This window comes from Sylvia atricapilla, chromosome 24, assembly GCF_009819655.1.
Source record: "Sylvia atricapilla isolate bSylAtr1 chromosome 24, bSylAtr1.pri, whole genome shotgun sequence".
Taxonomy (NCBI): Eukaryota; Metazoa; Chordata; class Aves; order Passeriformes; family Sylviidae; genus Sylvia; species Sylvia atricapilla.
Window position 1 is genome coordinate 110,830 of NC_089163.1, and position 27,485 is coordinate 138,314.

Consider the following 27,485-nt stretch of genomic DNA (forward strand, 5'->3'; position numbering starts at 1 on the left):
CCCACCCTCTCCCCCCTGTGTGGGGGCTCATCCTTCCCCCAGTTTCCAGCAGCTTCCCACTGAAGTGTCACTCTGGCTCCCAAGACAATGGCTGATTCATCAGTTCCGAATATTTTAAATCTTATTGTTCTCCCCTAGCCCTTCCTGCCCCCTCCCCAATTGTTGAAAATACCAACAAGCTCCGCATTCACAAAGACATGTTTTCCCTTTCCAGGAACAGGACCAGCCCTCAAGAGTGGATACAATCCCATCTTATTTGGAAATTATCTGGATTTTCCCTGCACCTGCAGGAGTTGGAGCAGGGGATTGCAATGGCTCCTGGCAGAATCCAACCCTGTGGTGACCACACAATGGTACCACGACTGATCCTGTTCCTGCTACAAGGAATTGCCCAAACGTGGGAGATGGATGCAAAAACGTGCCATATTGGAGATAGAGAGGAACTGAGAGCACTGGGTTGTGGGATCTTGGCTCCCAGTTCCCCGGTAGCTGAGGCTGGTTTTGGACAAATGTTGTTGCTGGGAATCAAGCCCAAGACAAAGAGCAGTTTATCCATCAGGTATCCAGCAGGTCACATTTCATTGAAGAGCCATTCATCAAATGGTGATGGTCCCCAGGGAGCAGAACTAGCCATGGGATTAGAGCACTTGCCCATGGCTCAGCCTGCAGTGATGGCAAAATTTGGGCTTGATCCTTCACAGTACATTCCCCATTGGCCCACATCCCAATTTCATGCTTGGAGAGAAAAATAAAGTCCTTTGCAAGCCCAGGACTGAAACCACCAAAACAAACCCACCTGACAGGAGGTCGGTGCCCCCAACCCCTCAGCTAGAGCTGGACCCACTGAGGCCATCCCTGATTGTAAATCCAAGCTCATCCTACATGAGAGCAGGAGAGCTGCCAACAGCCTTAGCTGCTCTCGGTGCCCAAAGCCCATCCCTGCCCAAAGGCTCATTAAGGAACCTGCTCCAGCCCAGATGAATTAAGTCTAAACAGTGACCTTGGGCTCCAGTCACACTAGGATGTGGGAATTTGCCCCATGGCTTCCACTCTCCACACACATCTGACTCAGCTCCAGCTGAGAGCACCCAGCAGTGCCACACCAGGATCCTTCCAGCGGTGCCACTGGCTTGGTTGTGTCCCTGGAGACCCAAAGATACCAGGGGTGACCCATCAGACAGGCAGGGATGAAGAGAGGGTGACAGACACCATCCCCTCTCCCTGTCCCAGGTCTTCCAATCCCGTGGCTACCAGAGCACTGTCCTGCTGCCACCTGGCGGCCACACCCCCCACTGCACCGAGCACTCGGACACAGGTAGGACCCTGACAGACCCCAAAAAGCAGCCATCCATCCCGGCTGTCCCTAGTAGCCATGGCAGGTCCCACGGGGAACTGCCCACCCCTCCTCCAAAGGAGAGGAAAAGCCTGGGTTTATCAAAACTCAGTTTATTCCAAATGTTAAAAGATGAGTTTTTTGTCCTTTCTGCCTTGATTAATCAACCAAAATACATATTCTTTTTTAAAAAAATCCAACCCCTTTGGAACCATTGTATAATTCCAGATGCACCCTCCCCAACCGCAAACCCCCCCACTCCTATTGCTGTAATTTAGCTCTTTGCAGACCCTTCCTCACTCCTGGTACCTAGAAGGCACCTCCTGTAAGGGGAGGATGGAGCAGGCTGGGCACAGGAAGTGACGGGGAGTTGTCCTGTTGTTTCCAGCATCTCCATGCATAGCTGGGGTCTGGGTGCCTGCTCAGCCCTCACAGGAAAATGAAGCTCCTTCCTCAGCAAGCAAAAAAATCAGAGTAACAATGTTCCCACCCGTGGGATGGATTTGGTGCAATGGCAAAGAGTGAGTTGCCAGGACTGCAAAAAGCAGTGTTGGAGGTGGCTGCTCCGGGGCTATGGGGAGTGAGGAACCTGTCCTGGCCCAACTGCCTGGGAGGGGTGGGGGATCAGGGCAGGTTGAGCTTAGATGCCTGAGAGATGAGAGGCAGGAGCCCCCCTTCCCTTCTCCAGCAGTCACAGTGTGCTAGGCATCATCCAGCAGCCTTCTTCACCAGGCAGAATACTCCCACAGTAGCCACAAGTTCTGGATTAGAGGATAGAGCTTCCTGGGCTCATTCCTGTTGGATTCACATTGCCTGGAATGGGGTCTGAGGGGTTTGGTGGGTGGCAGCAGACAAACCCAGGCCAGAGAGGTATATTTAGGTGAAGGGGGTGGAGGAGCATCCAGATGTGGGGAACACGGGGACGTCAGGGAGACTGATACCCAAACCTGATTGCAGAGTGAAGAACAAAATACTTGGCTTTGCTGGGCTGGGAAATGTTAAAAAACCAGACAAGAAGTGGAAATCCATCCAGGCACAAAACCAGGATCAGTTTAGGAACAAGTAGACCCAGGGAGCTGACAGAGCACCAGGCACTATGGGAAAACAGACAAATGCTTGCATGGGCACCCTGTTCCAACCATGCAGGTGCTGCTGGGCCTAGCTCCGTAAGCCTCCTGCCCTCGCCAGGTAATTGGCTCCCCAGCCCAGGCAGAAGTTTTGGGGGGTCTGGGGGTGCTGTGATCCCGCTGGGCTTGGCTGCGGTGTCATCAGCTCTGCTCTTTGTCACTGACCAGCAGCACCGTGTGCTGCCCACCGCTGGACACAGCCAGCACCCGACGGTTCTCCAGCTGCTTCCCCGTCATCTCCACGGGGCTCCAGACATCGTCCTCCTCCCCAGTGCCCAGCTGGTAGTTAGTGCCCATTCCCCAGGCAAATGCTCGTCCTGCAACAGAGTTGAAGCAAGCTTTGAGCTCCGAGTGGTTGCACAATGAGAAGGGGAGCTGGCACCCAAACCCAAGGGGACCTTGCACCCAGGCAGTGAGTTGCTATGAGTCCAAAACACATGCAGGAAAAAGAGGAGCACTTGCAAGTCAAACAGATGTCCCATTACAGAGCCAAGGAACTTTTATCCCTTTGGGGGAGAAAACTAAACCCAGTCTACTCCAAACCTTCCTTCCTGCAGACACTGCACACAGGCAGATGCAGCATCACAGCATGGAGGTCTGGCATCAGCCGAGTCAGAGAATAGATTGTCAGGCCAACAACCCCCTCCTGGTCAACACATGATCAACCCTGTTGCCGCAGGCACACAAATACATCTGAGCAGCCAATGCCCAGCTGCCCCCAAGGTGATCAGCACCAGGACCTGGCTCCAGTCCCAACCCAGCTGGCAAATTGTGGTGCTGGTGTGCAGGGCTGGATGGAGGGATTAAGAGAGCACAGAAGGCACTGTGTCCCAAACCCTGGCAAGCACTCACCATCCCTGCTGACGGCATATCCAACTGACGCTCCGCAGGCCACCGAGGTGATGCTGGGGAGCTCCGGGATAACTGTGGGTGTACTCTTCTCCTCTGCCCCTGTCCCAAGGCCCAGCCGGCCATACTCTGCCCTGCCCAGGCTGTAGGCTTTACCTAGAGCACAGCAGATACACAAGAGAGGTGACATGAGTGGGGCAGAAGCTGCAGCAGGGCCAAAGTTAGACCCTCTTCCCAGGTCTGACTCCTGAAGGAGTATCACTCCTCCATACCACACCCTGAGACCCATCCAGAAGGGGCAGGGTGGGATAGAGACCCTTCAGCTCCCCAAAATCAATAAGGTGCAAAAGCAGAGTTCATTACTGAGTCCATCCCAACAGCTCCTTGGCCAGGATGAGGGCCATGGGATCCCTCCATCCTGCTCTGTGTGACTCCCAGCCCACCTGTCATAGTGTCACTCACCCTCAGAGTCAACACAGACTGTGTGGTGCTGCCCACCAGAGAACCCAACCCAAGACTTGGTGGAGTTCTTGAAGCATGTGAGGTTCTGCGGTGAGAAGCAGGGCTCGGTGTCCTGGGTTCCTGCAGGGTGGGACACACAAACCCGGGCAGATGAGGTCCACATGCATGGACAGCCCAGGCCAGGCTCCAGCACTGAGCCATCCACCACCCTGGGGCCCACATCATCACCGCCCCCTGAGACCAATAGAGCCCTCAGCCGCAAAATTTAATTTTTACTCAAACCCAGCGGGTGCATGGGCTGTGACCTAAACCCAGAGCTGTGCGGGATGATGCCCACTCCCATTTCCAGCTCCGGTGTGTTCAGATTTTGGGGGATTCAGCAGCTTTCCCCCACCACACCGGGGCAGCAGTGGACTGGCAGGAGATCTGGAGCCACACAAGTGAAGCTCACCCAGCTGGTGGTAGTTGGAGAGGCCAAATCCATAGATGTGTCCCTCACGCGTGACGGCGAAGGTGAAATACGCCCCGCAGAAAGCGTCCTGGAAGCGCATTTTGCCTCTTCTCCCTTTGCCTCTGACAGGGACAAGCTGGGGGACCAGCAACCGCTCTGGGGCAGGAGACAAGGTGTTATACAAGGACTAAGGATTTACACCCTCCCTTCATCTAAGGATCTGGCTCACTGCATTTAGGTCACTGATTACACATAAGCCCTCAAGCATCAGGGTCCCTTTGTTCCTCTGCAAATGGCAGAGCTGGAACCAAAGGATCCCCCTCTGAGAACTAAATCCACTCACGCAGCCCTTTCCGTCCTCCTCGGTTGGCAAAGAGCGCTGGCACCCTGCCCAGCTGGCCCTGTTCACCGCAGCCACACGTGAACAGGTCACCATCCACTGTCAGCATCACCAAGTGGTCATTTCCTGGGACAGGAAGGAGAGAGATGTCATGGAAAAGTCTTCACCAAGCCCTGGGTGAAGAGATCCCACAGGTAAACAAACCCCAGCTGTCATAGCTTGCAGGTTTTACTGGACTGGATACCTCGGCATGAATTGTGCTACCACCTGAAACTCCAGGATCTCTCTCTTTCTGATGCCAGGAATTCAAAGCAGTTGTTCTGGGTAGGCAGTAAGGACACAGGTGTGTCCCAGCTTCCCCTGGGCCCTGGACAAGTTCCCTGGCTGCCGTGCTCAGTTCCCCAGGCCTCATTAGAGAGCAAGTGCTCTGGCCCCACAGGGTCACAGTTCAGGTCACTCTTGGAAGGCACTCTACATCAGACTGGTCAAATATTAACTCAATGTGTGAATCTTTTGGGGCCAATGTATCTATTGGGGCTAAAAGGTTTGTTCTCTGGAGAGTCAGTGATAAGCAAGTACACCCCTGTACCGGGCTCAGAGTAAGTCAAGAGGAAGGAAGAGGTCATGGACATCCCTCAAGGATGGTGACAGCCTGACCCTGCACATCCCAGGGCGCTACTCACCTGAAGCTATTTTAACAACAGGTGCATCAAGCTGAAGCAGCAAAGGAATGGAGCTCGTCTTCATGGGCTCCAGCAAGCCAATCACTCCATTGTTATCCTGAGGGGAGAGAGAGACACAGCGATGAGCCACAGGAGCAGCAGCCACCAGGGGAGCTTCTATCATCTGAGGAATGAACATACCCGGAAGGAGCCCCAGACAAAGACCCGGCCATCCTCAGTCAGCGCGGCCGTGTGGCTGTCCCCCGCTGACACCTGCACCACCTTCTCCTGCAGCTCCACTGGCCCTGGAGACGTCTCAGACCCTTCAGCCGAGGTGTCACGTCCCAGGGCACCTTCATCGTTGCAGCCAAAGGTGTAGATCTGCAGATTGGGTGCAAGTAATCAGGATGGAGCCCAGAGGGGCAACAGGCCAAGTATCAAATCAGGTGACAGAGATCCACCAGCCTGAATTATCACAAAATCATGGAATGGTTGGGTTAAAGCTCATGTCAGTCCACCACATGCCATGGGCACGAACATCTTCCACTAGATCAGGCTGCTTTAAACCCTGTCCAGCCTGGCCTGGAACACTTCCAGGGATGGGGCAGCCACAGCTTCTCTGTACCAGAGCTTCAACATTCTCTCAGGGAAAAACTGCTTCCCAATATTGCATCTAAAATAGCAGTGTCACCCATCTACTCTGTCAGTGTGAAGCCATTCTCCCTTGTCCTATCACTCCATGCTCTTGTTCAAAGTTGCTCTCCAATTCTCTTGCAGGCTCCTTTCAGGCACTCTTTTTGACACCCCTGAAATTTTGTGGTCCATGTGAGACCATGCTCACCTGCAAAGCTAGAATACGTGGGCAGAGCAGTGGCTGATTCTTACCCCCTGCTCCAGAACACATCCCAGACCTTACTGCACTCACCTTTCCTGTCTGGCTGAGGCACACCGTGTGCATCCCTCCAGCTTCCACCTGCACGACCATCTCCGGCAGCGTGACCAGAGCTGGCTTCTTCCTCTCCATGATGTCCTCACCCAGGCCCAGCTGGCCGACATTACCCTGGCCCAGTGTCAGCACCAGCCCAGGCTGCGAGCGGTGTGATGGGTGGCTGACTGTGGGGTAGGAGGGGGAGAAAGAACATGTAGGGGTACAAGTTTCCTGGTAAAAAACACCCCTGGAAAAGTGGAAAGAAAATTCCCAGTGATTTTTCTTACCTTTAACCTTCTTCGTCTCAAGGGACTCTTTTTCTGGCACAGGGTTCTTCGCACTGCGTTTTCCTAGCATCCTGGAATCTAAACGCCAAAAACAGCCTGTAAGGGGTCACCCACCGGGCTGTTCATTGTTTGAGATGTCCCGTCCACCTTAAAAAATCAGCTGGTGACTGAGTTGGGATTTGACCACCGATCCCTTCTCCTACTCTGTAAAAATGTAAAGTTTTCCCTTGTGTGTTTTATCCATACTCCCTACCTCATGCAGATGTAAACCTCTCCAGATTTCAGGTCCAGGCAGGCAAGAAGGAAGGGAAAAAGAAAGTAGAAGAGGAAAAACGGGGAAGGGGGAAAGGGAAGAATCGGATCCGAGCCGTGTCCGCGTCCTCAACCCCCGCTCCCGGTTCGGCATGGCCCGAGCACCGCGCCCCCCCGCCCCTTCCCGCCGTTCGAATTCCCCGCGGCGCTGCCTCACGTGGGGCCGCGCCGGCCGCGGCCGGGCCCGGCCGCTTCTCCCGCCGCCTGCAGGTCTCCCTGTTGGCCGGTCGGGTGCGCCGAGGGCGGCCCGGCGCCCGCCGGGCCTGCCGCGCCCGTGTCCGTGTCCCCATGGCCGTCCCCCCGCGGTCCCTCCCGCCGCTCTCCCGGCCCGACCCCGCGCGCTCCCTCACCGCCCGCCGGCCTCGCCGCGCTCCGCTTGGCGCATGCGCGGGGGCTCGCGCGAGGCCTCCTCGTGGCGCTGCGCCCCCTGGCGGCCGGCGGCCCCCGCGGCCGGGTCAGGTCACTCCCGCCGCGGGTCGGACAGGACAGGACAGGAGAGGATGGAACGAGAACAGGTAACCCAGGACAAGCAACACAAGGCAGGGCTCGAAGTTGCCTTGCCAGACCCTTGTCAGTAACTCATCCCACTTCTAACCTCCAGAGGTGCCTCCAGCCTGCAAGGCTGCAGGCAGCCGTGATGCCAGAGCCGCTACAAAAAAATGGTAATTTAACGCACAGAACGATGGTAATGAACACAGCATTGAAACCCAGAAAGCCTGAGCTCCAAACCTTTCCAGCAACCTACTGCTGCTTGATGCGGGACAATAAGACTGTAACTCTTCAAAGACGATCTAGACTAAATCTCTCTGGTTAACTGAAAGACAGCAAACTTTCAAGTTTCCCCTTTATCTAGTGGGATGAATTGGCTTTACTCCACTGGTTAATTCTGCTGTTAAAATCCAGAAGCCTGCACTTGGCCTAACAGCTTAAATTTACTAATAAAATCAAGTTCCTAAGTATGATCCACATTGGTTCACAAGCCTCAACTTTTTTTATACACCCACTGATCCACAGGAGTTCCCCACATCACATTTGATTGGAAAGCTTTAGGGGAGTCACCTTTGAGTATTAATTCCAGGCTTATGTTAGGACTTGTTTGATGAGCAGATACACTGCCACCCTGATCCTTTCCCTGGGGACTTCACGACAAAAGACAGAATATCCAGCGAACTGCTAGGGCCCATTTCATTTAATCAACACCAGAACCTCCCCTAAACCCACCCATTACCATCACTCCCCTTGGAAGAGTAAGAGAACTGTATGTGAGTCCCCTCCTTGCTCCCCGCCCCCAAGCCACACCCCGGGGCAACAGACTCCATTAAACCTTCTGGACTTAGCACTTAATGATACGTGAAGGGTTTCATGCCTAGACATGATCTAAACCTGCACTGAAGGTACGATCTGCTCCTAATCCAGCCCGAACTGTGTCACAGTGCATTTCTACACCCTTTACTTTTTTGACACGGGTCAGCAGCACCCAAGAATCACACTGCTACACAAGGGAGAGGCACCACCAGGAGCATGATGTTTTCCTTAATACTCAGATCACTAGCGAAAAACACACCAAGCCAAAGCAAGTGAAGTTTATTGAGTTGTCTACCGTAGGTACAGATTCAGATATCAACATCGAAGCAAGGGCTGCATTTCAGCGCCTTAACACACACAAACTGCTGCTTCCACCCACATCCTGTAATCCACCCACTTTCAGTATCACCTCCCCTGTAATAACCTGCCCCCACAAGGTCAAAGGGATGGCTTTAAGTGTAGTCCACAGGAGAGCACATGATTCTTTTACTTAGCCCTTCCCCTCCTCCCCGCCAGCATCCCTCCAGTTTTAAGCATCCCAAATTCAATTCCTTCTTGCTGGCCCAGCCACCCCCGCCCCCCCGCCTTTTACCCTCCAGTTGTACTTCAACCAACCCCACATCCCGTGGATTGTCTTTCCTCCCGAGCAGCATTCCCATAACGTGTTAACTCCAGGCCCTGGCTTCATTACTCCACAAAATCCAGGAAGTGCACGTTCCACCAAGGAACCCGGGGCACACAGTGCTCCAAGCACATGCTCTGAAAGACCCCTACATTCACGCATCCCTGGTTCTATCGTGTTTTAATCCCTGTGGCTGCATTTTGATTACACACAGGGCACTTACAGGAATTGCGCAACCACCTAATTTGGGCTTACTCTTTAATATACTCACCCTCTCCCACTAAAGGCGGACTTTTCTTTGTCATTTCGTCCCAGCGCTTTCTGCAATTTTTGAGGAAAGAAGATTTTGTTTTTTCTGCTTTTTTCTTATGTCCCACATTATCCAAATATAACTGTAAGTGCAGTAAACATTTATTTACCTCCAGCGATTTCTCTTCCATTTGCTAAGTCATAACCAATTTTTCCCCTTAAAGACTCAGGAATTATTTTTTTCCTCATCTATCTAAATTTGATAATAATCGTAGAAGCTAGGATCCTGCGATTTAAACTCTCATTACCACCACCTATATCCCAATATCGTCTAGACTATAACTTTTTCAGTACGCCGATCCAATTATTCTATAAACACCGTCGAAACATCTTAAACTTATTTCACATTTAAGTTTTAATTTGAAGTTCAAGAGCAAAACTACAAACACTATTACGTTTTAAACGCGGTTATTACCTCCAAAAATCGTGCTCCACTTAAAATTTTGTCGTTTCCGGTACTGAAAATACAAAAAACGGTTCCTTTAAAGTAATTGCATAGTACCCTTTTTTTTTCTCCCTCCTAGCTCCACACGTGCTCCCCGTCCCACCCTGCGTGTCAGTGTTTCCTGCATGGTTTGTCTCCTCTGTCACGGCCCAAGGGCTCAGAGAAGCAGTAGGAATATGCAGGCTGCAGGCTCGGGGCCCAGCTTATTCTCCAACGTCGTGGAAGGGGACTGTACGTCATGGGCCCGAGGGCCTGCGCTCCCGTGCGCCACACGGACAGAGCCGAGAGAGAGCGACTTCTCCGGATATCCACGTCGGAACATTTGTAACTACCTTGAGCCACCCTCCCAGTCCTGCCGCGCCCCCACTGCGCCGACCACGCGGCCTGGCCAGATGACGGATACTCACACTGGAGCGAGCTGGACAAACCAAGCTTAACAAGCTTTGGTGGAACCTGTAGGAAAAGGGATACCTCTAAGCCGCGGCTGAGGTGAGGCGGGGTGACCCCGCCGCACCCACAGCTACGTGTAACTCACGGCATATTTCAGCGTTAAAATGGGAAGGCAGTGGCCATCCACTGACAGCGCGGCACTGCGCGGCCACTAGGACGTCACGGAGCAGCCAGGTAAATGATAAAAAGGGGAAAAGTCGAGTTTGCCTTACCTATAAGCTCCGCTGCTCCCGACAGAGAAAGAGGCCTTCCCACGCCGCGCGGCGAATTTTATTGAGGGCGGGGCGGGGCTAAAATGCGCGCGCGAGACTCGCATGAGGGGTGGGGAAAAGCCGTACATGGGCATAGCCTATGTTGGGGAAAGGGCGGAGCCAGCGGCGCCTGCGCAGTGGCTGGAAGGGCGGTTGGCACATGCGCAGTCGGAAGGGCGCGAAAAGCCGCGGCCGCAGGGGAGGCGGCGCCATGGCTGACCCGTCCGTCCCCCCCCCCCCCCCTCCCGTCAGGAGCCGCCGGTTACGCCCTCACTGAGATCAGTTGAAAAGCTACGACCACACAAGCAGGGTTTAAAAAAAAAATTCTAAAATACTTTTATTTCATAATTAAAATCTGTTGCTGAGAACACTGATATACAATGCAATGGGCGGCTGTACAGGGAATGCTGTGAGGGAAGAGCCTCAGCGGATGCTGGGCCATGGCTGGCCTGTTGCCACACTCATCTGTGAACAAGACGAAGTTATTTTCTCCCTCCCCACTCTGAATCCCCGCACAAGTGGCATCTCACGTGTAGTTTAGTTTTGTGCATAATACAGCAGTGGCCCTACCAGATTTTTTTTTTTAAACCCGCATTGAGGAAGAATTTTTCTCTCAGAAGAGAAATGCCATCTTTTTAAGGTCACTTTTAAAACTTATTCTTCCCCTCCTTTTGACCCACACAGTGAAAGTATCAAGTTTCCAGTAGGTTTAGCTGTAAAAATGAGAAAAAGGCAAGCTTCAACCCCAATTTGGGAAAGTAAAAAACCTCTGAGATAAAGCCACAGTAAAAAGGACTGACTACTCTCACAGTTTCCCCAAATTAAAAGTTTTTAAAAGGCAACAGTAATTTTTCCTGGTTCTGTAATTGGTTGAACAAGCCTAAATATCTCAAGATCTGTTATTAAGATCACAGCAAGTGTGAGAGAGTGCAGAGCAAGTGTTTTATACATCTGTTAGGGATTTTTTTTTTTTTTCTTACAAAAAGATGCAGCATCTGTTAATACCTATACAATTCCCTTCCAGGACAACAAACCGTTGGTCAGTAGTGATTCAGGGCATTAAGGACATGACAGAAACAAGCAACCCCACCCCACCCCCCCCCCAAAAATAACGAGTGCCATGTCAGTTGTCTGCCAGGGGTTCTCTGTACACAGCTAATATACACACACATGCTTCAGAGCACATGATCTTCTCATCTTCTCAACATTAGAGCTGCCTTTTTTTTCTCACTCCCTCACAGAAAGGAGGAGGAAATGAGGAACTGCACCCCAAGACAAGTCTGTACAGCTTGGGAAGAAAGGAAGGAAGGGCACGGTCTCCTGGCAGAGTCATATTGCTGAGCCACACGAGGTATAGTGTCAGTTCCAGCCTGATGGCATGAGAGATGTGTTTGTTCCAGTGAAATGCTACATTCAGACAGGATTCCCCTTCCCTAGCCAAAAGCCCTTTTCTGGATATGTTTGGAAGGCAAAACTTGGAAGAGCTGAGGTTCCACCCTCATGGTACTGCCTAGGAGAGGGATACAGAGAACTTCCAGCCCTCACGGGTTTCTTGCTCCCTCCTTGAAATATTACGGTCGATGGTATCTGAAAGCAAAGTGGAAAATCTGAGTGTTATCCTGGGAACTCAGGTTAAATGGTTACTTGGACACCACGGATGGCCAAAGAAGAGTAAATTGAATTATCTCAGAACTCTCAGCCCTCAGGGAAGCTGTTAACATAAAACAATTTCACTTCCTGTGCTCTGCACTCAACTTTGCCACACAGAGCTGGAAGGAAAGGAATCACTTGGGGCATGATCCAGAGATGACTACACAAATTACATCCAAGGTAACTCATTAGCAAGGTGTTTTGTGGCTGTGGCTGCTCATCTCTAGCCTCAAAAAAGCTCACTCCAGCTGCTGCTTCAGTAGTTTCAGATACAACTCAAACTAGGCATTGGTAACTGAGTGTCCAGGATGAAAGCCTAGTTTAAGGAAAAACAACTCAGTTTGTGTCTGCTACTGCTTCAGTCACCCCCCAGGACCAAGACAGAAAGGGACATTCAATCCCCAACTGCTGCACAAATAATTTTTCTAAGGTTTTAGTGGTTTGCCACTAAACACTTGTCCTTGCAGCACAGCTCTGACAGCTCTAACAAGACCAAAACTCTTACGTTAACATATTCTCACCTGGTGAACTGCTTGCTCTCCTCGTGCACTTCCATTTCACAGCTCTTAAACTCATTCAGCTCCTTCCTGATGGCTGCCTGCACAAAGAGGGAGATTTTTTTGGAAAGAAAAGGGCTCAAACTGCAGCAGCCACCCCAGCTTTCACAGTCCATTAACACCAAGCTGAATTTAATCTGCCCCTCCATGATGAAGGCTGGGCAGTCCCCCCAGAGGTGGCTGAGGAGGACTAGGACAGATGGTTCCCGGCCAGCTTCTTGAGCCTGCAGGGAACGAACTGCATTTGCTATGACCAATACCCAGTATCCCTGCTGTGTCCAGAAAAGAGAATGGTGCTGGAGAAAGGTCTGGAGCACCAGAAGCAGCTGAGCAAAGTGTGGGGGAAGAGCCTGGAGAAAAGAACGCTCAGGTGGGACCTTCTCACTCTCTACAGCTCCCTGACAGAAGGGTCAAGACAGCAAGGGGTTGGTCGTTTCTCCCAGGTAACAAGTGACAGAACAAGGTGAAACAGTCTCAAGCCGAGCCACAGGAAGTTTAGATGAGATACAAGGAAAAATTTCTTCATAGAAAGGGCTGCAGTAGAATGACCATTCCTGGAAGTGCTCAAAAATGTGCCAGATGGGGTACCTAGGGACATGGTTTAGTGGTGAACCTGGTGGTGTTGGGTAAACAGATGTACTCCATGATCTTCAAGGGCTTTTCCAACCTCAACAATTCCATTGTTTTATGATTGCTACACCACTGAGAAGCTGAGGCAGAACCACACTGGCCTTCAGACTGTGCCCACCTTGGCTCTACCTTCCCACGAGGCAGCAGGAAGCAGAGCTGGGACAGCACATGCAAGTGAAGGGACACAGGTGGGGTAGCAGAAGGAAAGATGAAGAGGTGAAGCCAGAGGAAGAGAGCAAATCTCCTTGGCTCACACCCTTTTACAGGGAACAACCTGGTTTGGCTCCCCTTCCCATCTGGGGCCGGGACACTCTCAGGTACCTTGTCAGCTGGTGTCAGCTTTGTCCATGGCTTATCTGCTCGCCGGTCATAGTCTTGAGCATCTGTTACTTCCACGTATTCATTAAACCTCAGGATCTTCCTGGCCTGCAGTTCTGCCACTGTAGGCCTTTGGCTAAGCTGAACACCAGGAAAAACAAAGGAGATTAGTCTGAGCCTTGTCCACAAAGCAGACCCAGGACTAAGCACCCCAAGCAAAACTAAAACCAGTTCCCTCACTGTGCCTTAACCACAGACAATACCAGATCCTACTTGCAGCCTGCAAAGGAGTAAGTAAACCTCTTACAGACTGGATACCCCACTGGGATCACAAAACCAGGCTAGGGCAGAACCTGGGCCACACTGTCATGGAGAAGGACCCTGAGGTGTGTGGGAACAGCTGCTACAATGGTGAGCCCTGCATGGCACCCCTCAACACAGCTTCAGAAATGGCAGCACTCAGACTTCACACCCACAGACCTTGGGGAATCTTTTCCCAGCCATGAGTAATGATCACAAGTAACTTGGATGCAACAGCTAAAAGCAGCTGTTACTCTGCTCAGCTTCCACACTGCTGTTACTTTAGTAATGGATTTTAGGGAGCCTGGTGTGAAGTCACGGCTGCTGAAGCACTGTGTTAAAGCAGCCAGGCCAGCAAAACTTTCAAGTGTCAGGTGCCAAATTTAGTTCTCATCTTGTTTGCTACACTCGCTGCCAGCTCAGATCTGACACTGACAAACATAGCCCTGGTGCCAACAGCTCACCGTGGGTGACAGTCTACATTCCAAAGTCACTGCAGTCCAAGGGCACTGGGGACACTTACACAAGAGCCCTGTGACTTCCCCCACAGCACGCTACCTACAACGTGCTCATTGCCACCATGCCCAGCAGCCCTGCCAGGTGGCCGTCACCATGGGAGCCAGCAGTACCTTTCTGGTGAGCCGGCGCTTGATCTCGCGCTTCTCAGCTTGACGGTCAGCTTCATTTTTCGCTGCCATGGGGAAAAAAACCATTTTTCATGTAAACATCAGGCTTTGAAAAGTGCTTTCTAGGCTTGAACAAAAGAGAGTATTGAAATGGATCAGATTATCTAGAGATCTAAAGGCTTAGGACAGGCAGAGAGCGCAGTTCAACTCAATACTGCCTGAACTGGCAGGAGTAAATATGCCCCTTATGCAGCACCAATGAGTCATTCATATCAAAGATTAATGGCCATATTGCCAAAATACATTCAAGCCACTGTGCAGCTCACTCCTTCACAAAGCTATTATAATTCAAAAGAAGATAACAGTTCAGATAAATATTTTAAATGGCAGCTTCCTGAACTGACATTCCCATTTTCTTGAGATGTTTATTTAAAACTTTTGCAGAACAAGATATGGCCAAGAAAAACAGTCCTGACTTCATGATGCACTGCTGCTTTAGAGATCATGCAAGGCAATGCTGCAATGTCTGGAACGCAAACACAAGTCCAGCCCCAAACAAAAATACCTTTAACAGTCCTTGTTGTGTAACAGCAGAGTCTAAACCAGCCCCCACACTCTTCTCTGAGGTGGCAGACATGGGGCAGCTATTCTGTCCATAATCATATGATCCCAGAATGGGTTTGGTTGGAAGAGACCTCAGTGATCACCCAGTTCCACCCTCTGCCATGAGCAGCGACACTTTCCACTATTCCAGGTTGCTCCAAGCCCCATCCAGCCTGGCCTTGGACACTTCCAGGGATGGGGCAGCCACAGCTTCTCTGGGCACCCTGTGCCAAGGGTCTCACCACCCACACAGGCAAGAATTTGTTCTGAACATCTGATCTAAATCTCTTTCAATTTAAAACCATCCCCACCTGATAAATTAAGATGTTAACGCTATTTCTCAGGACCACCAGAGAACTGCTACTCACGCTGAAGAATGTTCCTCTGTTCCAGTTCTTCTGCAGTTGGTCTCTGACTCAGTCGCCTGAAGAGAAGTGTGACAAGGGCAGAATGTTTTATCTGGTCACTCATAGTAGCAGCATAGTCTGGTTTCAGTGCACTAGACAGTCTCCTCCACACTCCTCACTCACCACTGAGGATCACTGCTGCCCTGTTTTACGCTATGCTCTGCTCAGACAGCTGCTCAGCCACTGGCACAGCTCTGGGAAGGGCTAGGGGCTCTCCAGCTCAGAAGCAGCTTTGCAAGGAGCTCAGACAGCAGAGCCTGGACTGTCACCAGTCCCAGCTGCATCCACCCTGCATCCATCCACACGTTTTTATACCATCTGTGTTTTATATGAGTGCAATTCTTGAGATTTTCCCCTCTTGGTCCATTTAACCTCTGGAAACAGGAGCTTGTCAGGGGGATATTTTTCAGCTCCAGGAGGAACTCCAAACTTTTTAACGGAGGAGGAACAGCAACACTCAACCTCTCAGCCCTGCTCCAGCTGCCATGCCCAACCACCCACCCTATTCCAGCACAAGCTGTTTGGACAAGGCACCAACTTCATCCAATCCCACTCCACACACACTGTGCCAGTAGCTCACACTGATCATCATCGTTATCTGTACCTGATCAGCGTTGTCCCAATCTGATGACGGATTTCATTCCACTCTTCCTTGCTCTTCCGAGGGAAGACGACCTTCTCCTCCTGTGGTGCGGTTGTGTTCCCCAGCTTTATAGCGAGCGTATCTTTCCTCTTCACTTTGCTGGCCAGCGTGCCTGTGGGGAAAGACAGCAACAGGATGCAGCTCAAGACTGCTGAGCCTGCCACAGCAATCCCAGCCCTGTGCCCCTGGGAGTTGTGCTCTCCCTGAGGGTGAGCTTCTCTCTCTCCTTGCTCTTTGCAAGCTCTGCACTCACTGCACAGCAGCAGCAGCCAGCACTCTCGTGTGACACCACATGCTCACCTAATGCTGTCCTACCAGAGGGGCTGGGACAGCACAGGCTGTCACAGGAGCCATCTCCAACTGAAGGGGTTGCTCACTTGCTCCAACTCAGCAAGTGAGTGCACAGGTTTGGCTGCAGAGCCTTGGAAAAAGCAAGGCAGAAGACATGTGCATCACACAACCAAGAACCAGCTGCTTTGATGTGCTGTGGGAACCAGCACTTTGATCCAGATCTCAGTGCAGCCAGGCACGAGTTCAGCAGAGCAATAAAAAAGCCACCTGCCATGTCAAAGCCTTACTGTTATGGCTTTCATCTTCTTCCTCATCATCTTTATACAGGATAGGCCCCTCCGAGTCAGAGTCGCTCATCCCTTCGTCTCTTTCCTGCTCTTCCGGGAGGATCTGGGGTACCAGTTTGGGGATGACTGTGACAGATGGCAAGTCTCCAATATACACACGAGGACCTGTATTCTGTTCCTCTTCCTGGTCATCATCTTCCTCTTCCTCATCATCTGGACTAACGAGAAGCATGCTATCACACCTCTGAACACACAGCACATGGGCTGCAGAATATCCCTAGAATCAATACGTCCTTAGCTCTCCTCAGGGAAGCCCAGAAATCAGAGATGCAAGAGTCGCTGCAGGATCCTGCACTGTCCCCTCTCTTCAAAGCTCTGGGGAGCTCAGGGAGCTGTGGCTGAGGAAATGACTGAGGCAGGTTCTGCAGAACCAAACAGCCCTCTGACCCCACTACTTTGTGACTTGGAGATTCAGCTCTGCTATAACACAAGACAGTCCTTATCCCACTTATGTTTAGCAAAATGAAAGGCTAGGGAAGGCCACAGAGGGATGGAATCCAGGACCTTGTTTGGTCTTGGTGCAGTTACAGATAGTCCAGGCCTGGATTCCTGACATCAGCCTGTGTTTGTAGCGTGGAACCCATTTCCCTTTGTGGGCAATAAAATCCCAAAACCAGGGGTAATTTCACGGGGAAGGCGCACTGGCTCTTAAGAGGCTGAAACACAGTTTTGACCATCAGGGAAAATGATTTCAGCAGAGGTCTAAGCCCTGCCCAGAGCCATCCCCACCATCACAGCACTGCAGGAGCTGGGAGAGCCAGCACACATACAAGGAGGTACTCACACTTTGAGCATCTCAATGGTGACAGGCAGGGATCTCGTCCTGCCCAGGGTGCCGTTGTCTTCTCCGAAACTATCGCTCTCAAAGAGCAGTGAGTGAGCCCTGTGGGACCCCTCAGGAGGTGGGGTGACAGGCAGAGGGCTGGCCAGAGCCTGCTGTATACGAATGTGCAGTGGGATTTGGGGCAGACGAGGCAGCACGTGGGTTTCGCCAAATCCTTGCTCTGCTGTCCTCTTCGGCACTTCCATGGACCTGAAGTCTTCAGGAGAAGGAGGAGGAGGAGTCTCCTTGGGTAGGTCCAGGGAGCATGGTGGATCTAGGACAGGGGTGGAGGTGGGCAGGGCCACACGTGGAGGTTCAGGGGGTACATGGGTGGGCAGCGGTGGTGAGGGCGAAGGTGGTGGATAAGCTGAGGTCACATGCAGTGGAACTGGTGCAGGGCGACTCGCTGTCACTGTCTGTCATTTGGGGGCTTGGAGGTGACAGGGTCTGACGTGTATTAGGCAAGAGGCTCTCTTCGGGGGGAGAGGAGGGGAAGGCTTGGACAAGGCAGTACCACTGGTCATACTTGGGAAAGTTCAGCTGAAATAAAAACCACAAAAGCCACAATGTTTTAACAGGCATTTTCCAGATAACCTTCACCAGTGTGGAAAAGTACGGCAACACACTCAGAGCCTTGGACTAAGCACTCTCTGCTACTTTTTACTGGAATGTCATACCAGAAATAGCCAGGTTGCAAGGCTCTAGTTTTGTCTTTCCAGAAGCAAGGTAAGACTTGGGAGAGCAGGCCACAAACAAGCAGGCTGAGATAGGCTTGTGCATCCTGCTGCTTCAGAGAGAAATGACACCAGCCCTTGAAAGACAGCACAGGAGCCTGCCAGGAATGCAGTTATGTGGGCACTTTATGGCTGTATTTACAGCATCAAAAAGAATCTGAGACATCAGGACACTTCAGACTCCAGTTGTGTTAGCAGCCCCCCACCCCCTGGCACATTAAAGTGCATTGGGAAGACTCAAGAAGTCCTAAAGTCATACTTTTTTGCTCAGAGGCAAAATCAGCACAGCTGCGGGCAGCAGTGTGCTCCAACACTTGTATCATCCATCAGATCCAGCCCACGAACACCTCGCTGCTCACAGCTCCTCAGGATGAGGTTCTGCTTTACTCCCTCTGAACTCTGTTCCTTAAGCCTCATATAAACTCATCTGCCACTACAAAGTAACTAGAAAACTCCTGAAATACCTAAAGCCTTTTAGTCTAAGATTTTCTGTTGATGAGAAGAGAGGAAGAAATAGAGACATGAAAATGCCTGCAGTGTGCAATCACAGGATCCTCAAACCCCTCTCTGTTCCTAGAGAAATTGCACCAGTAAAGACTGCTCTTGCTTTAAGAGTTTGGAGCTTTTAACATCCAGGTATCCGTGGCTTCTGGGGCTTGTAGAGGGTTTACCTAAAGTGGCTGAGACCTGCTGCATACTTCCCTGGAGCAGGTGACAGTGACACACGGATGTCCCCAGAATAGAGCTGGGGGAAATCTGTAGCACAGACACCACAAGAGGGTGCTACAAGTGAGAGAGTTTCCAGAGATAAGGCCACATAACTGGAGAAAGGTGGGCACATTTTTGAGATGTTAGCATTTTTAGACTTTCCCCTTGTAGATTAAGGGCCAGACTGTGTAACACACAGAGTGCCCTCAGCTCCTGCCCAAAGGACTCCAGTGTCTCCTGAGCATGCTCCAAGCCTGGCAGCACCAGGACTGAGCACCTCCGGGTAAGAGCAAAATTGAAAGGGAGTGAGGAGCTGGCAGAAGGAAGCTGCTGCTTGAGACACTAAAACTACTCAGGGGATGAGCATCTTGGGCTGGACAAAGGGATGACCAGCACAGTAACACCCTCCCCTGCCTCAGGCTCTAACAGTGGCACAGGACACCCCTGCAGTCAGAGCAGGCACCAAAGACTCGTGGAGAGCTCACAAAGCCAATTCCACTCCTGCTGTTAGTAACAGTGACAACACAAGGCTCACACAGCAACACCGCAGCTCCAGCTCCATTGTGCCAGACCAGAGAGCTGTGGAGCCTCCTCTACATCCGTGTTCTTACCCAGGAGACAAAAGAAAACTCCGTTTTCTCTCCCCTGCACACCCTGCAGGGTGCTCCCGGCCCAGCCCATGCTGTTGGGAAGAGGCAGGATGGCTCCAAACATGTTGGATTACACTGCTGTTTCCAGCCGCATTTTTTGTTCCACAAGTACCTCCTGCAATTAGCACTGGGGCATTTCAAATGCCACCCTGCAGTGTGTGCAGCAGCTTAAAGAAAACAAGAAGGTATTTCATGGAGTGCTCAAGCATGGTCAGGCTAATCAAGCTGGTCTGGCACTTGGGTGTTGTTAATACCATACCAAGGTCATTGGCAAAACTTGCCAGAGCAAGGTGAGCCCAAGCAGAGCAGAGCCATCTGTCCACACTGAAAGGCGGGTGGCCCAGGCTATTCAGATGGCAACTTGCTACATCCAGCACTGCTTCTCAACCACACCTGAGTAAACACCTCCAGTTTCTGTGATAACTAGTGCAGACCTGTCAGATTCATTTTCCCAGATCCTTCCTCTGTTCTGTACTAACCTCTGCTAACCCTGTCCAAAGATTAGCAGGTGTCTGTGAAACAATTGCCTGGAATGTCAACAGGCCATTGCTGCATAGAAAGTCATCCCAACTCTCAATGTTGCATCTTTCAGATCCCCCAGGACTCCCACAGAGAACAGGAGACTAAATGACCTTAAAGAATTCTTGCCATATCTTCGCTTAGAAAAGTTACAGAGATAAAAACATTTAATTGTCTAAATGGGAAGATTCAGTTCAAATTACAGTTGAGCTGATATATGTACGGGATGAGACTCATGTGTCAGTAGCCCAGCCACAGACCTCAGTGGAGGTGCCTGAGTATAACCAGGGAAGTCTGAATTATCCCTGCCAGCTCCTGGTCTCTGCTCCAAGTGGAAACCACATGGTCTGGCAGTGAGAGCCACGACAGACATTGTTTGGTGTGAAGTGGATTTTTTGGGTTTGTTTGTTGGTTTGCCCTTTTTTTTTTTTGTCCCCAAGAGCAGCTGAAAGAAGGAATTGTTACTAACCACACTCACAAAGCAAAACCTCATCCATCATTCCCCAATCCCAGCTAAATCCCAGCCCCCAGTGAAGCACCAACATTCAGACACTGTCTTAGAGTTGACAGAGAACAGGCAGGCAGGGATTCCTTCCTGCAGGTAGCTGTTTGGAACAGACTGGATAGCTCACGACAGAAGATTCCAGGCATTACACTGTTCCCAGAACATGTGTCCTGGCTAAACACTGGCAGGTTTAAGTCCAAACTGGACTGTGTTCAGGAAAGATGGTCAGACATTCTGATGCAACTAAAAATCTTCCCTTATGAAGGGAATACAGTCTTGGAGCAGTGGCTCCAGAGCATCTCAGGGTACAAAAACCAGCTTATGGGGACACTTACCTATTAGTGAGTTGCTATTTCTGTTGACGGGTTTGGGAGGAGGGACGGGAGGCTGTCTGGCAAGAGCTGTGCTGGTCGTACTAGTGGGAGCAGTAGTGTTGGCACTGGCAGGAGCAGGGAGCAGAGTCCTGGGAGCTGGGGAAGGGGCAGCTGTGGGGGCTGTGCTGAAGGGAGCAGTTCTTGCAGTGCTGCTGGCAGGTGTTGGTTCCTTTGTCTGCACTTCGTTTGCCTCCTGGGAAGTGGAGGGAGGTCTTTTTGGAGGAAGCAGAGGTTGTCTGGGAACATGTGGCTCCTGAGATGGTTCCAGGTCAGGCCCAGGGTGGCTGCTGGAGGAGCCTGCAAAGGGAGGCAGCTCAGTTTAAGGCACTGGAGGGACTACTGAGGGTGGGAAGGATCAGATGAGAATTCAAAACTGGTTGCAGGAGAATGTGAAGTCCTGATTTTGCACACATCTGGTTTCTTACCCTGCCTCTTTTTTGGTTCCTCGACTGCAACAGGCTTCCTAAGGCTGGATGGCTTTGTGGCCTCTTCCTCCTGGCTGGGCAGGTTAGAGACCCCGGGGCCCCCAATGGGGACAGTGTGGCCGTTCTTCAGTGCAGGTGGGTTCAGCTTCTCTGGCTCTTCACCATCTGCAAGGGGATGGGAGGAGAGAGAAGCAAATAGAAAACACTCAGAAGGCAGGGGAGAGGAGAGGTGGCTGAGCTGACTCAACCATCATGGAGCCACACCAACTTCTTTCTGGCTTCTGAAACAGCCGGTCTTCAGTCACCTTCTGCGCAGGACAGCACAGCAACCCAACCAGCTGGAGCTGAGAGCCCTTGATTTCATTATCAGCGAGTAAATCCCACAGCACTGTAGGTCATCATGGGTTTTTCTTCTGCCCTGTCCTGCCCTTCCTTCTATATTACAGATTCGCATGCCCAGTGCTGTGCTGCAGCACAAGGAAGTTGTACCTGAAGTCATAACAGCTTTTGTATCCACCCTCCATCACAGAGCAGTCACCAATTCCCTGCTGCAATGCAGATTCCAACATGAGCCCAGTCATCTACTGCACATGCAATAATAGACTTTCATAAAATCTTCAGATTAGTGGAAGCACTTTCATTTTCCTTGTTTCTACCGTGAATTTGCCACAAAAATTGCTGTTCAACCCAAAACATCAGCAACGCAGATTTCCTCACTTTACCTTGGTTTTAATCAGATGTAATGACACAGCTCTAGAACCTGATGTAGGTCACTTGGACTATTTCTGCTTTTACAAATTCTAGCATAGAGGTTCCCAGTGTTAGAAGCAAGACCTTTTTTGGAAAAAATCCCATCCAATCCAACCCAACCCATGCTTTTGAGGGTCTGGCAACTCCTAATCCCCATGAGGAAATACTCCACTGTTCTCTGTAATAGCCCTGAGAGGATAAACTTTTGACAGAATTACTCTCAAAAAAAGACTCAGCATCGACCTCTAAGGGGACATTGCCCATTTTGACTGATTTTCAACTCAAGAAAACTTGAATAAATATATCACCCATTGATTAAAAATCTTCTTCGATTCAGTCTACCATCTCTGAAGGAATTGGAGTCTGTGGCATCCAGGCCCTCCAGGTACTAGACCCCAGCATACTATGGTGCTCTGATTTTTGATAATTTATTCCATTGCCCTCCTTACCTTTCCTTCTGAAGTATGACCTCCCCTTCCCTAACTTGGTGTTATTCAGAAGCTTCCCAGGATTTATTTTCCACAAGAAACATCCTTGGTTGCTGTGAGAAGCTGGCAGATGGTGCTGCCTCACTCACTCACTGCCCTTCTCTGAAATGCAACAGGCACCTACTGCAACAAGAGGGAGTTTCCTCCCCAGCTAGGGCTGAAACTCAAGGGATGAGCCAGAGATTTTTAGGGCAGCAACTGCCTCTGGTTATCCAAAGTTTTCAGCAAGGGAGACAGGAACCATGATTCAGCTCTCCTCCCCACTCAATCTTCCTTGCCCTTCTCTGGCAGGGAGCTGCAGCTCCTGATGGCCTCTCAAACCATCTCACCCTCAACTTCAGCACCAGTGCCCTTCTTCAAGGTCAAAAGAATCCAATGCCATGTTCTTTCCTTATTCTGGGCCCAGTACCCACATCCAGGAGCCTACAGCCAGCTGACCTCCTCCCCAAGAACAGCAAGGCTGCCTTACCTGGCTTCTCCTCCATTTACACCTCTTTTACCTCTACTCCTTTCTTCCTCAAAGGGTTTCCAGCATATTTCCCTCCTAAGAACTCACCTAAGAAAATTAACTGACCTCATACACATGCAGGTTTTAAAACTGCAAACAAATACAATAACCCACTCTCACATCTTATGACTGCCCAAGTGTCCTAAACTCACAGAGGGATTTAGATAATATGCCTCTAATCTACCCCTCTTGCCAACACTGACTGCTCCCTCATGCTGGGGGTTTGCACTTTGTCTGGATTACACCCATCTTCTGTTTCTAAAAGCAGAGCAGATGCCTCGAAGTAAATAATTCCACCTTAGCCAGGCTTCTGTTACACCTGTACATCATGGTAGATCTCTGCTTCCTCTGCCCTCTCTAGCTGGAAGTTTGGTACCCGAAGTCCTTGATCTCTCTTCCAGTTTCACCCCGTGACCTCCCACCCTTTTGTACCTGGTGAACTCTGCAGTGAGGCACTGACACCCTCAGGTCGGTGTCAATGGCATCACTACCGCACAGTTGTGTCAAGACTCTCTTAGTTTTGCTTTTGGTGGTTTGGTCTGAAAACCACTTTTTCACCTCCAGTTCTCCACTTTCTTAGAATGAAACTTGCACTAGGACAAGGCTGTCTCTGAAGTGCATGTTCTGAAGTGCAGTTACATACTGCTCTAAGTCGAAGGCCACACTCTCATCTGCATGAGATGGGGGACTGCTATCTCCCCACACCTTCCGCCCCCTCCCTTGGACCCACATCACAAATCTCAGCCAGGTGGTGATCTGATCTGACAACTTATTTTGGCATCATGATCCCAACTTGGAGACATCAAAGAAAAGGGGTTAAGACTTCTTAGACAGCACCACAAACTTTAATAAACCTCACGGTGACCACGACACTATACCATGAAGCATCTCTTGGAAGTATGCCCCTACCCAAGCAGCTCAGAATTCATCCATTTCTGTTTCTTCTCCCAACCTGAGCCCCAGGGGCAGCACCTCTCCCATTTGGAACAGGGGGAGATGGTGAGTGATAGTGTGACAGCAGAGGCTGGCAGGACAGCACAGGTCTCTGGAGCAGAACAGAGGGGACAGTTTGGGAAGTGAGCACAGCATAGCCATCCCGCCCTGCAGGAAGGTGTCCCAGACAGGCATTGCACTTCCTCAGCACCATCTTCCTCCCTGAGCAGGCTGCCTTCCTCCCAGGTAAGAAAACAGACAATAGAGAGCATTGAAAAGGGTAAGGCATACAGGAATCACTTCAGCAGAAAGCTCTTAAATTTGTCTCCCAAGGGTGAGGTTTGGCCAGAGGAAGATCAGCTACACAGACACAGAGAGAAGTTCAATTGCAGACTCACCCTGCTCAGGCTCTTCCAACAGAACCCCTCTTTTTACCAGCTCCTCTCTTGGCTTTCGCATAGAAATCTTTCGTTCTAAAACTGGTATTAAATTGAAAAAAAAGCACTCAGAAAACAGGGCAAGCTTGAAGTTCAAGAAGATTTTCTTAAAAAGAGATTCTCTAGAGGAAATAAAAGGGCTTCAAATTTCACTGGTTTTACATGGATTAAGAGGAGAGAGGAGGAACTGCATGTTCAGGCCTGCATTTCACACTGCACTGCTGATCATGGAGCAAACCCTCCCTCCCCACAGCTGCTTGGGGAGCTTCCTTGAAAGGAGGGAATTAATCTGTCTGAAACTACAGCTCCATGGGAAGATGTTTCTGGAGAGATTGCAGGTGCCAGCCCACCACCAAAGTCACATTTTGGTTCTTACATGTGTCAGCACTCAGGCTTGTGATAGCAAGCCCTTCTCAGATGGATGGAGGAAGGGACACCCACCCACCCAGCCCTTGTTCTTTACCTTCTGAAGTCTCCTTGAATTTGTCACTGCTTTTCTTTTTCCTCCACTTCCAGGGTTTGAAAATCTTGCCAAAGCTTGAGAACTTGCTTTTCCTCTTTGTAGGAGGTGTGGTGTCACCTGATTCCAAAACATCTACCCCCATGCTGGCATCACCTGGCACATGATCCACCTCTTCAGCTGCACAGAAAAGAAGGAAAAGAATAAAGAATTATTTCTGTGCTGCAGGTAACAGCTCCCATCTCCTACCAACTCACTCCACACTGGGAATGGTTGCATACGTTCATGCAAAAAAGGGAACAAGACTCTGTCTGTGGCTCCACTGAGCCCTCACATCAGCTTGGGGAGACACAAGTGGGCTCCTCAACATAAACAGGGCAAAGGGAAACTGGGAAGGGCCTTCCTGATGAGACAAACATTACAGAATCCCAGAACTGTTAAGGCTGGAAAAGAAGACCTCCAAGATTGTTGAATCCAATCTGTGACCAATCCCTACCTTGTCATCAGCCCAGAGCACTGAGTGCCACATCCAGTCATTCCATGGAGACCTCCAGGGATGGGACTCCACCACTGTCCTGGACAGACTGTGCCAGGGACTGACAACTCTTTAAATTAATAAATTCCTCCTGATGTCCAACCTGAAACCTCCTCTGGCACAACTTGATGCTGTTTCCTCCTGTTCTGTTCCTTGTTCTTTGGGGGCAGAGCCTGACCCCCACCTTGCTGCACCTGCCTGTCAGAGAGTTGGAGAGAGCAAGAAGGCCCCTCCGAGCCTCCTTTTCTCCAGGCTGAGCCCCCCAGCTCCCGAGGCCACATATTAATTTAATTTTGCAGTGTCATAGCTTTGTCCATGAACACAAACCACTTCCCTGCATTTTCTCATCTTCATTTGGAAGCAACTGGTGCTGGACACAAGTTATTACCTGAACTCAAACACCTTCCAGCCCACTGAGCTGACATTCACAACTGTCCACACCACAAAATCACCAGACCCGTTCCAGCACCTGGATGTGCTAGATTTTCCCTTGATTTTCCTTCTATAAATAAGGGCAGCAAAGCTGGTCAAAATCAACAACTCCACAGGAAAGCGACACAATACAGGCCTGTGCTCCACCTACTGCACAGGAGTCTCTGGAGGACAGCACAAAAATGACACGGAGGTGGGAAGGGACATGTGAAAAAACCAAACCAAGCCAAAAAACCCCTCACCCCAACTCAAACCCCCCCCCCCCCCCCACTTTTGAAGCAGAATCAGAGCACAAATACTAATCTGGGGGACTGTTGATCCTGCCTTGCTTGATATTGCTGTTTTGGGATATTTGATGGAACACAGAGAAGCACTTACAATGAGCAGAATCTAGCACTGCCTGCAAAAAAAGAGATCTGTGCTCATGAGCTAAGTGAAGCCAGCTGGTGCCCACCCCATGGCAGGATTTCCAGAGCCAGAATCCCTCAGCTTCAGCACTAGAGAGGGAGTACTGCAGAGCTCTGTGGAAAAAATCCTATGGAGAAGAGAGATGTCCCCCAGCCCCATCCAGCAGGCTAGAGTGTCCTGATACAAACTGTGCCCAGGTGTTTTCTTTTGGAGCCTCCAAGTCAGACATTGTGGAGCTTGGGAGCACAACAGACCTTTTAGTCAACTTCAGACAAAGCTTTGTAAATTGCCTGCAGAACAGGCAATGCCCCATTGGTAACAGGAAAGTTCAGCCAAGAATATCCCATCTCCTGAAACTGAGACTGGGAAAAGAATTTTAGAAGAAAGCCGCTTCACACATAGGACAAAAAGCTAATAATGTACCTTCTGTATCCTACAAACCTTCACTGCGGATCAAACCCTCACTGAGGATACAGGCCCCGATGTGAAAAAACAGATTCAGGACAGAGGGGAGAAAAAGCCCCACAAAACAATGCGCTGATGCAGCTCTACCTGAAACCCTGCAGTGCTTCCCAGCATGAGATCTCAGATCCCACAAAGCATGAAGCACAGGTAGTTACAGCCATGGGCTCCAAACTAGCCTCAGGCCATGGGGCTGGGGCCAGGCTACCATTGTGTCACTGCAGGACAGACAGACCCCAATTTTCCAGTCTGAGCACAAACAAATGGAATGGAAGATCACTGAAACACAAGGAAGAGAAGAGCAACAGAGGGAGACGGAGAGTGTTTGAGCCACAGTTTACTTGTTGGATGTACTTTTGTTTAAATCAGCCTTATAACAGAAAAGTCCCTCACTCTGAGCAGTCAAAAGCTGATGTCAGCCAATACTTGTTTGAAAAAGCAAGACCAATTTAGTATCTGAGATGCTTTTAAATAAAAACAAACCAACCAAAAACCAACCCTGACTTAGTAACAGGAGAGAAATATGGTGGAAAATAACATACGCCATGGCAGAACTGATCTGTGATTTTCTGCAGGGATGGAGGCAGGGTGGATGGAAGGTGGGAGGGACAGGAGAGGGGCACACAGAACTGCATTTCAAGCTCCCAGAAACGCAAGAGGAATTGTCTGCATGTTTAGAGGCACTTTTCCTCAGAGACCAGAGCAGTAGCCCTGGAGTTGTACATGCAGTTTTAACAAGCAGTATTCACTGTGCTCAACAGAGCATTCCCAAACTTCACCAGGCAGGCATGGGTGCTTGCCAAGCACAGGCTGTAGACAGAATTTGAAG

General features: G+C 50.5%; 3 protein-coding genes and 1 non-coding gene across 9 annotated transcripts in view; 1 reads left to right on the forward strand and 3 right to left on the reverse strand.

Moving 5' to 3' along the window:
- ASAP3 (ArfGAP with SH3 domain, ankyrin repeat and PH domain 3) overlaps nucleotides 1-27,485 on the forward strand; it is a 191,185-nt gene that overhangs the window by 56,428 nt on the left and 107,272 nt on the right. The window lies entirely within an intron of this gene.
- RCC1 (regulator of chromosome condensation 1) lies at nucleotides 1,431-13,425 on the reverse strand. 6 transcript variants are annotated; one of them, XM_066335194.1, is made up of 13 exons: nucleotides 12,305-12,357; nucleotides 9,840-9,885; nucleotides 9,403-9,445; nucleotides 8,950-8,999; nucleotides 6,440-6,517; nucleotides 6,150-6,337; nucleotides 5,426-5,605; nucleotides 5,246-5,342; nucleotides 4,566-4,688; nucleotides 4,223-4,378; nucleotides 3,772-3,891; nucleotides 3,313-3,465; nucleotides 1,431-2,777 (listed from the first exon to the last, which is right to left on the reverse strand). In XM_066335194.1, the coding sequence occupies exons 4-13, from the start codon at nucleotides 8,981-8,983 to the stop codon at nucleotides 2,602-2,604; spliced, it is 1,305 nt and encodes a 434-aa protein (XP_066191291.1). In that variant the 5' UTR covers nucleotides 8,984-8,999; nucleotides 9,403-9,445; nucleotides 9,840-9,885; nucleotides 12,305-12,357; the 3' UTR covers nucleotides 1,431-2,601. The 6 variants fall into 6 exon arrangements, with proteins under 6 accessions (XP_066191291.1, XP_066191293.1, XP_066191290.1 ...); XM_066335196.1 differs by lacking the exons at nucleotides 8,950-8,999; nucleotides 9,403-9,445; nucleotides 9,840-9,885; nucleotides 12,305-12,357 and adding an exon at nucleotides 13,292-13,425; XM_066335193.1 differs by lacking the exons at nucleotides 9,403-9,445; nucleotides 9,840-9,885; nucleotides 12,305-12,357 and having other exon boundaries at nucleotides 8,950-9,368.
- PHACTR4 (phosphatase and actin regulator 4) overlaps nucleotides 9,544-27,485 on the reverse strand; it is a 42,556-nt gene continuing 24,614 nt past the window's right edge. Inside the window, 15 exon segments of the mRNA XM_066335204.1 lie at nucleotides 9,544-9,885; nucleotides 12,305-12,381; nucleotides 13,292-13,429; nucleotides 14,218-14,279; nucleotides 15,186-15,241; nucleotides 15,829-15,979; nucleotides 16,446-16,663; nucleotides 17,290-17,746; nucleotides 17,749-17,795; nucleotides 17,797-17,853; nucleotides 18,408-18,423; nucleotides 20,780-21,115; nucleotides 21,244-21,408; nucleotides 24,321-24,401; nucleotides 24,823-24,999. Coding sequence (XP_066191301.1) covers nucleotides 9,669-9,885; nucleotides 12,305-12,381; nucleotides 13,292-13,429; nucleotides 14,218-14,279; nucleotides 15,186-15,241; nucleotides 15,829-15,979; nucleotides 16,446-16,663; nucleotides 17,290-17,746; nucleotides 17,749-17,795; nucleotides 17,797-17,853; nucleotides 18,408-18,423; nucleotides 20,780-21,115; nucleotides 21,244-21,408; nucleotides 24,321-24,401; nucleotides 24,823-24,999 — 2,255 coding nt within the window. The 3' untranslated portion in view covers nucleotides 9,544-9,668.
- Nucleotides 9,545-9,749, reverse strand: LOC136371420 (small nucleolar RNA SNORA73 family). Its single transcript, XR_010745335.1, has one exon. It is a non-coding gene; the product is annotated as a small nucleolar RNA SNORA73 family (small nucleolar RNA).

Coding starts and splice junctions, on each gene's coding strand:
- RCC1 (XM_066335193.1), bottom strand. CDS start 9,118: ATGGAAGAGAAATCGCTGGAGGTAAATAAATGTTTACTGCACTTACAG. Junction 3,892..4,222: donor CTCCAACTACCACCAGCTGG/GTGAGCTTCACT, acceptor CCCACCCTGCAG/GAACCCAGGACACCGAGCCC. Junction 3,466..3,771: donor AGTCTGTGTTGACTCTGAGG/GTGAGTGACACT, acceptor GCTGTGCTCTAG/GTAAAGCCTACAGCCTGGGC.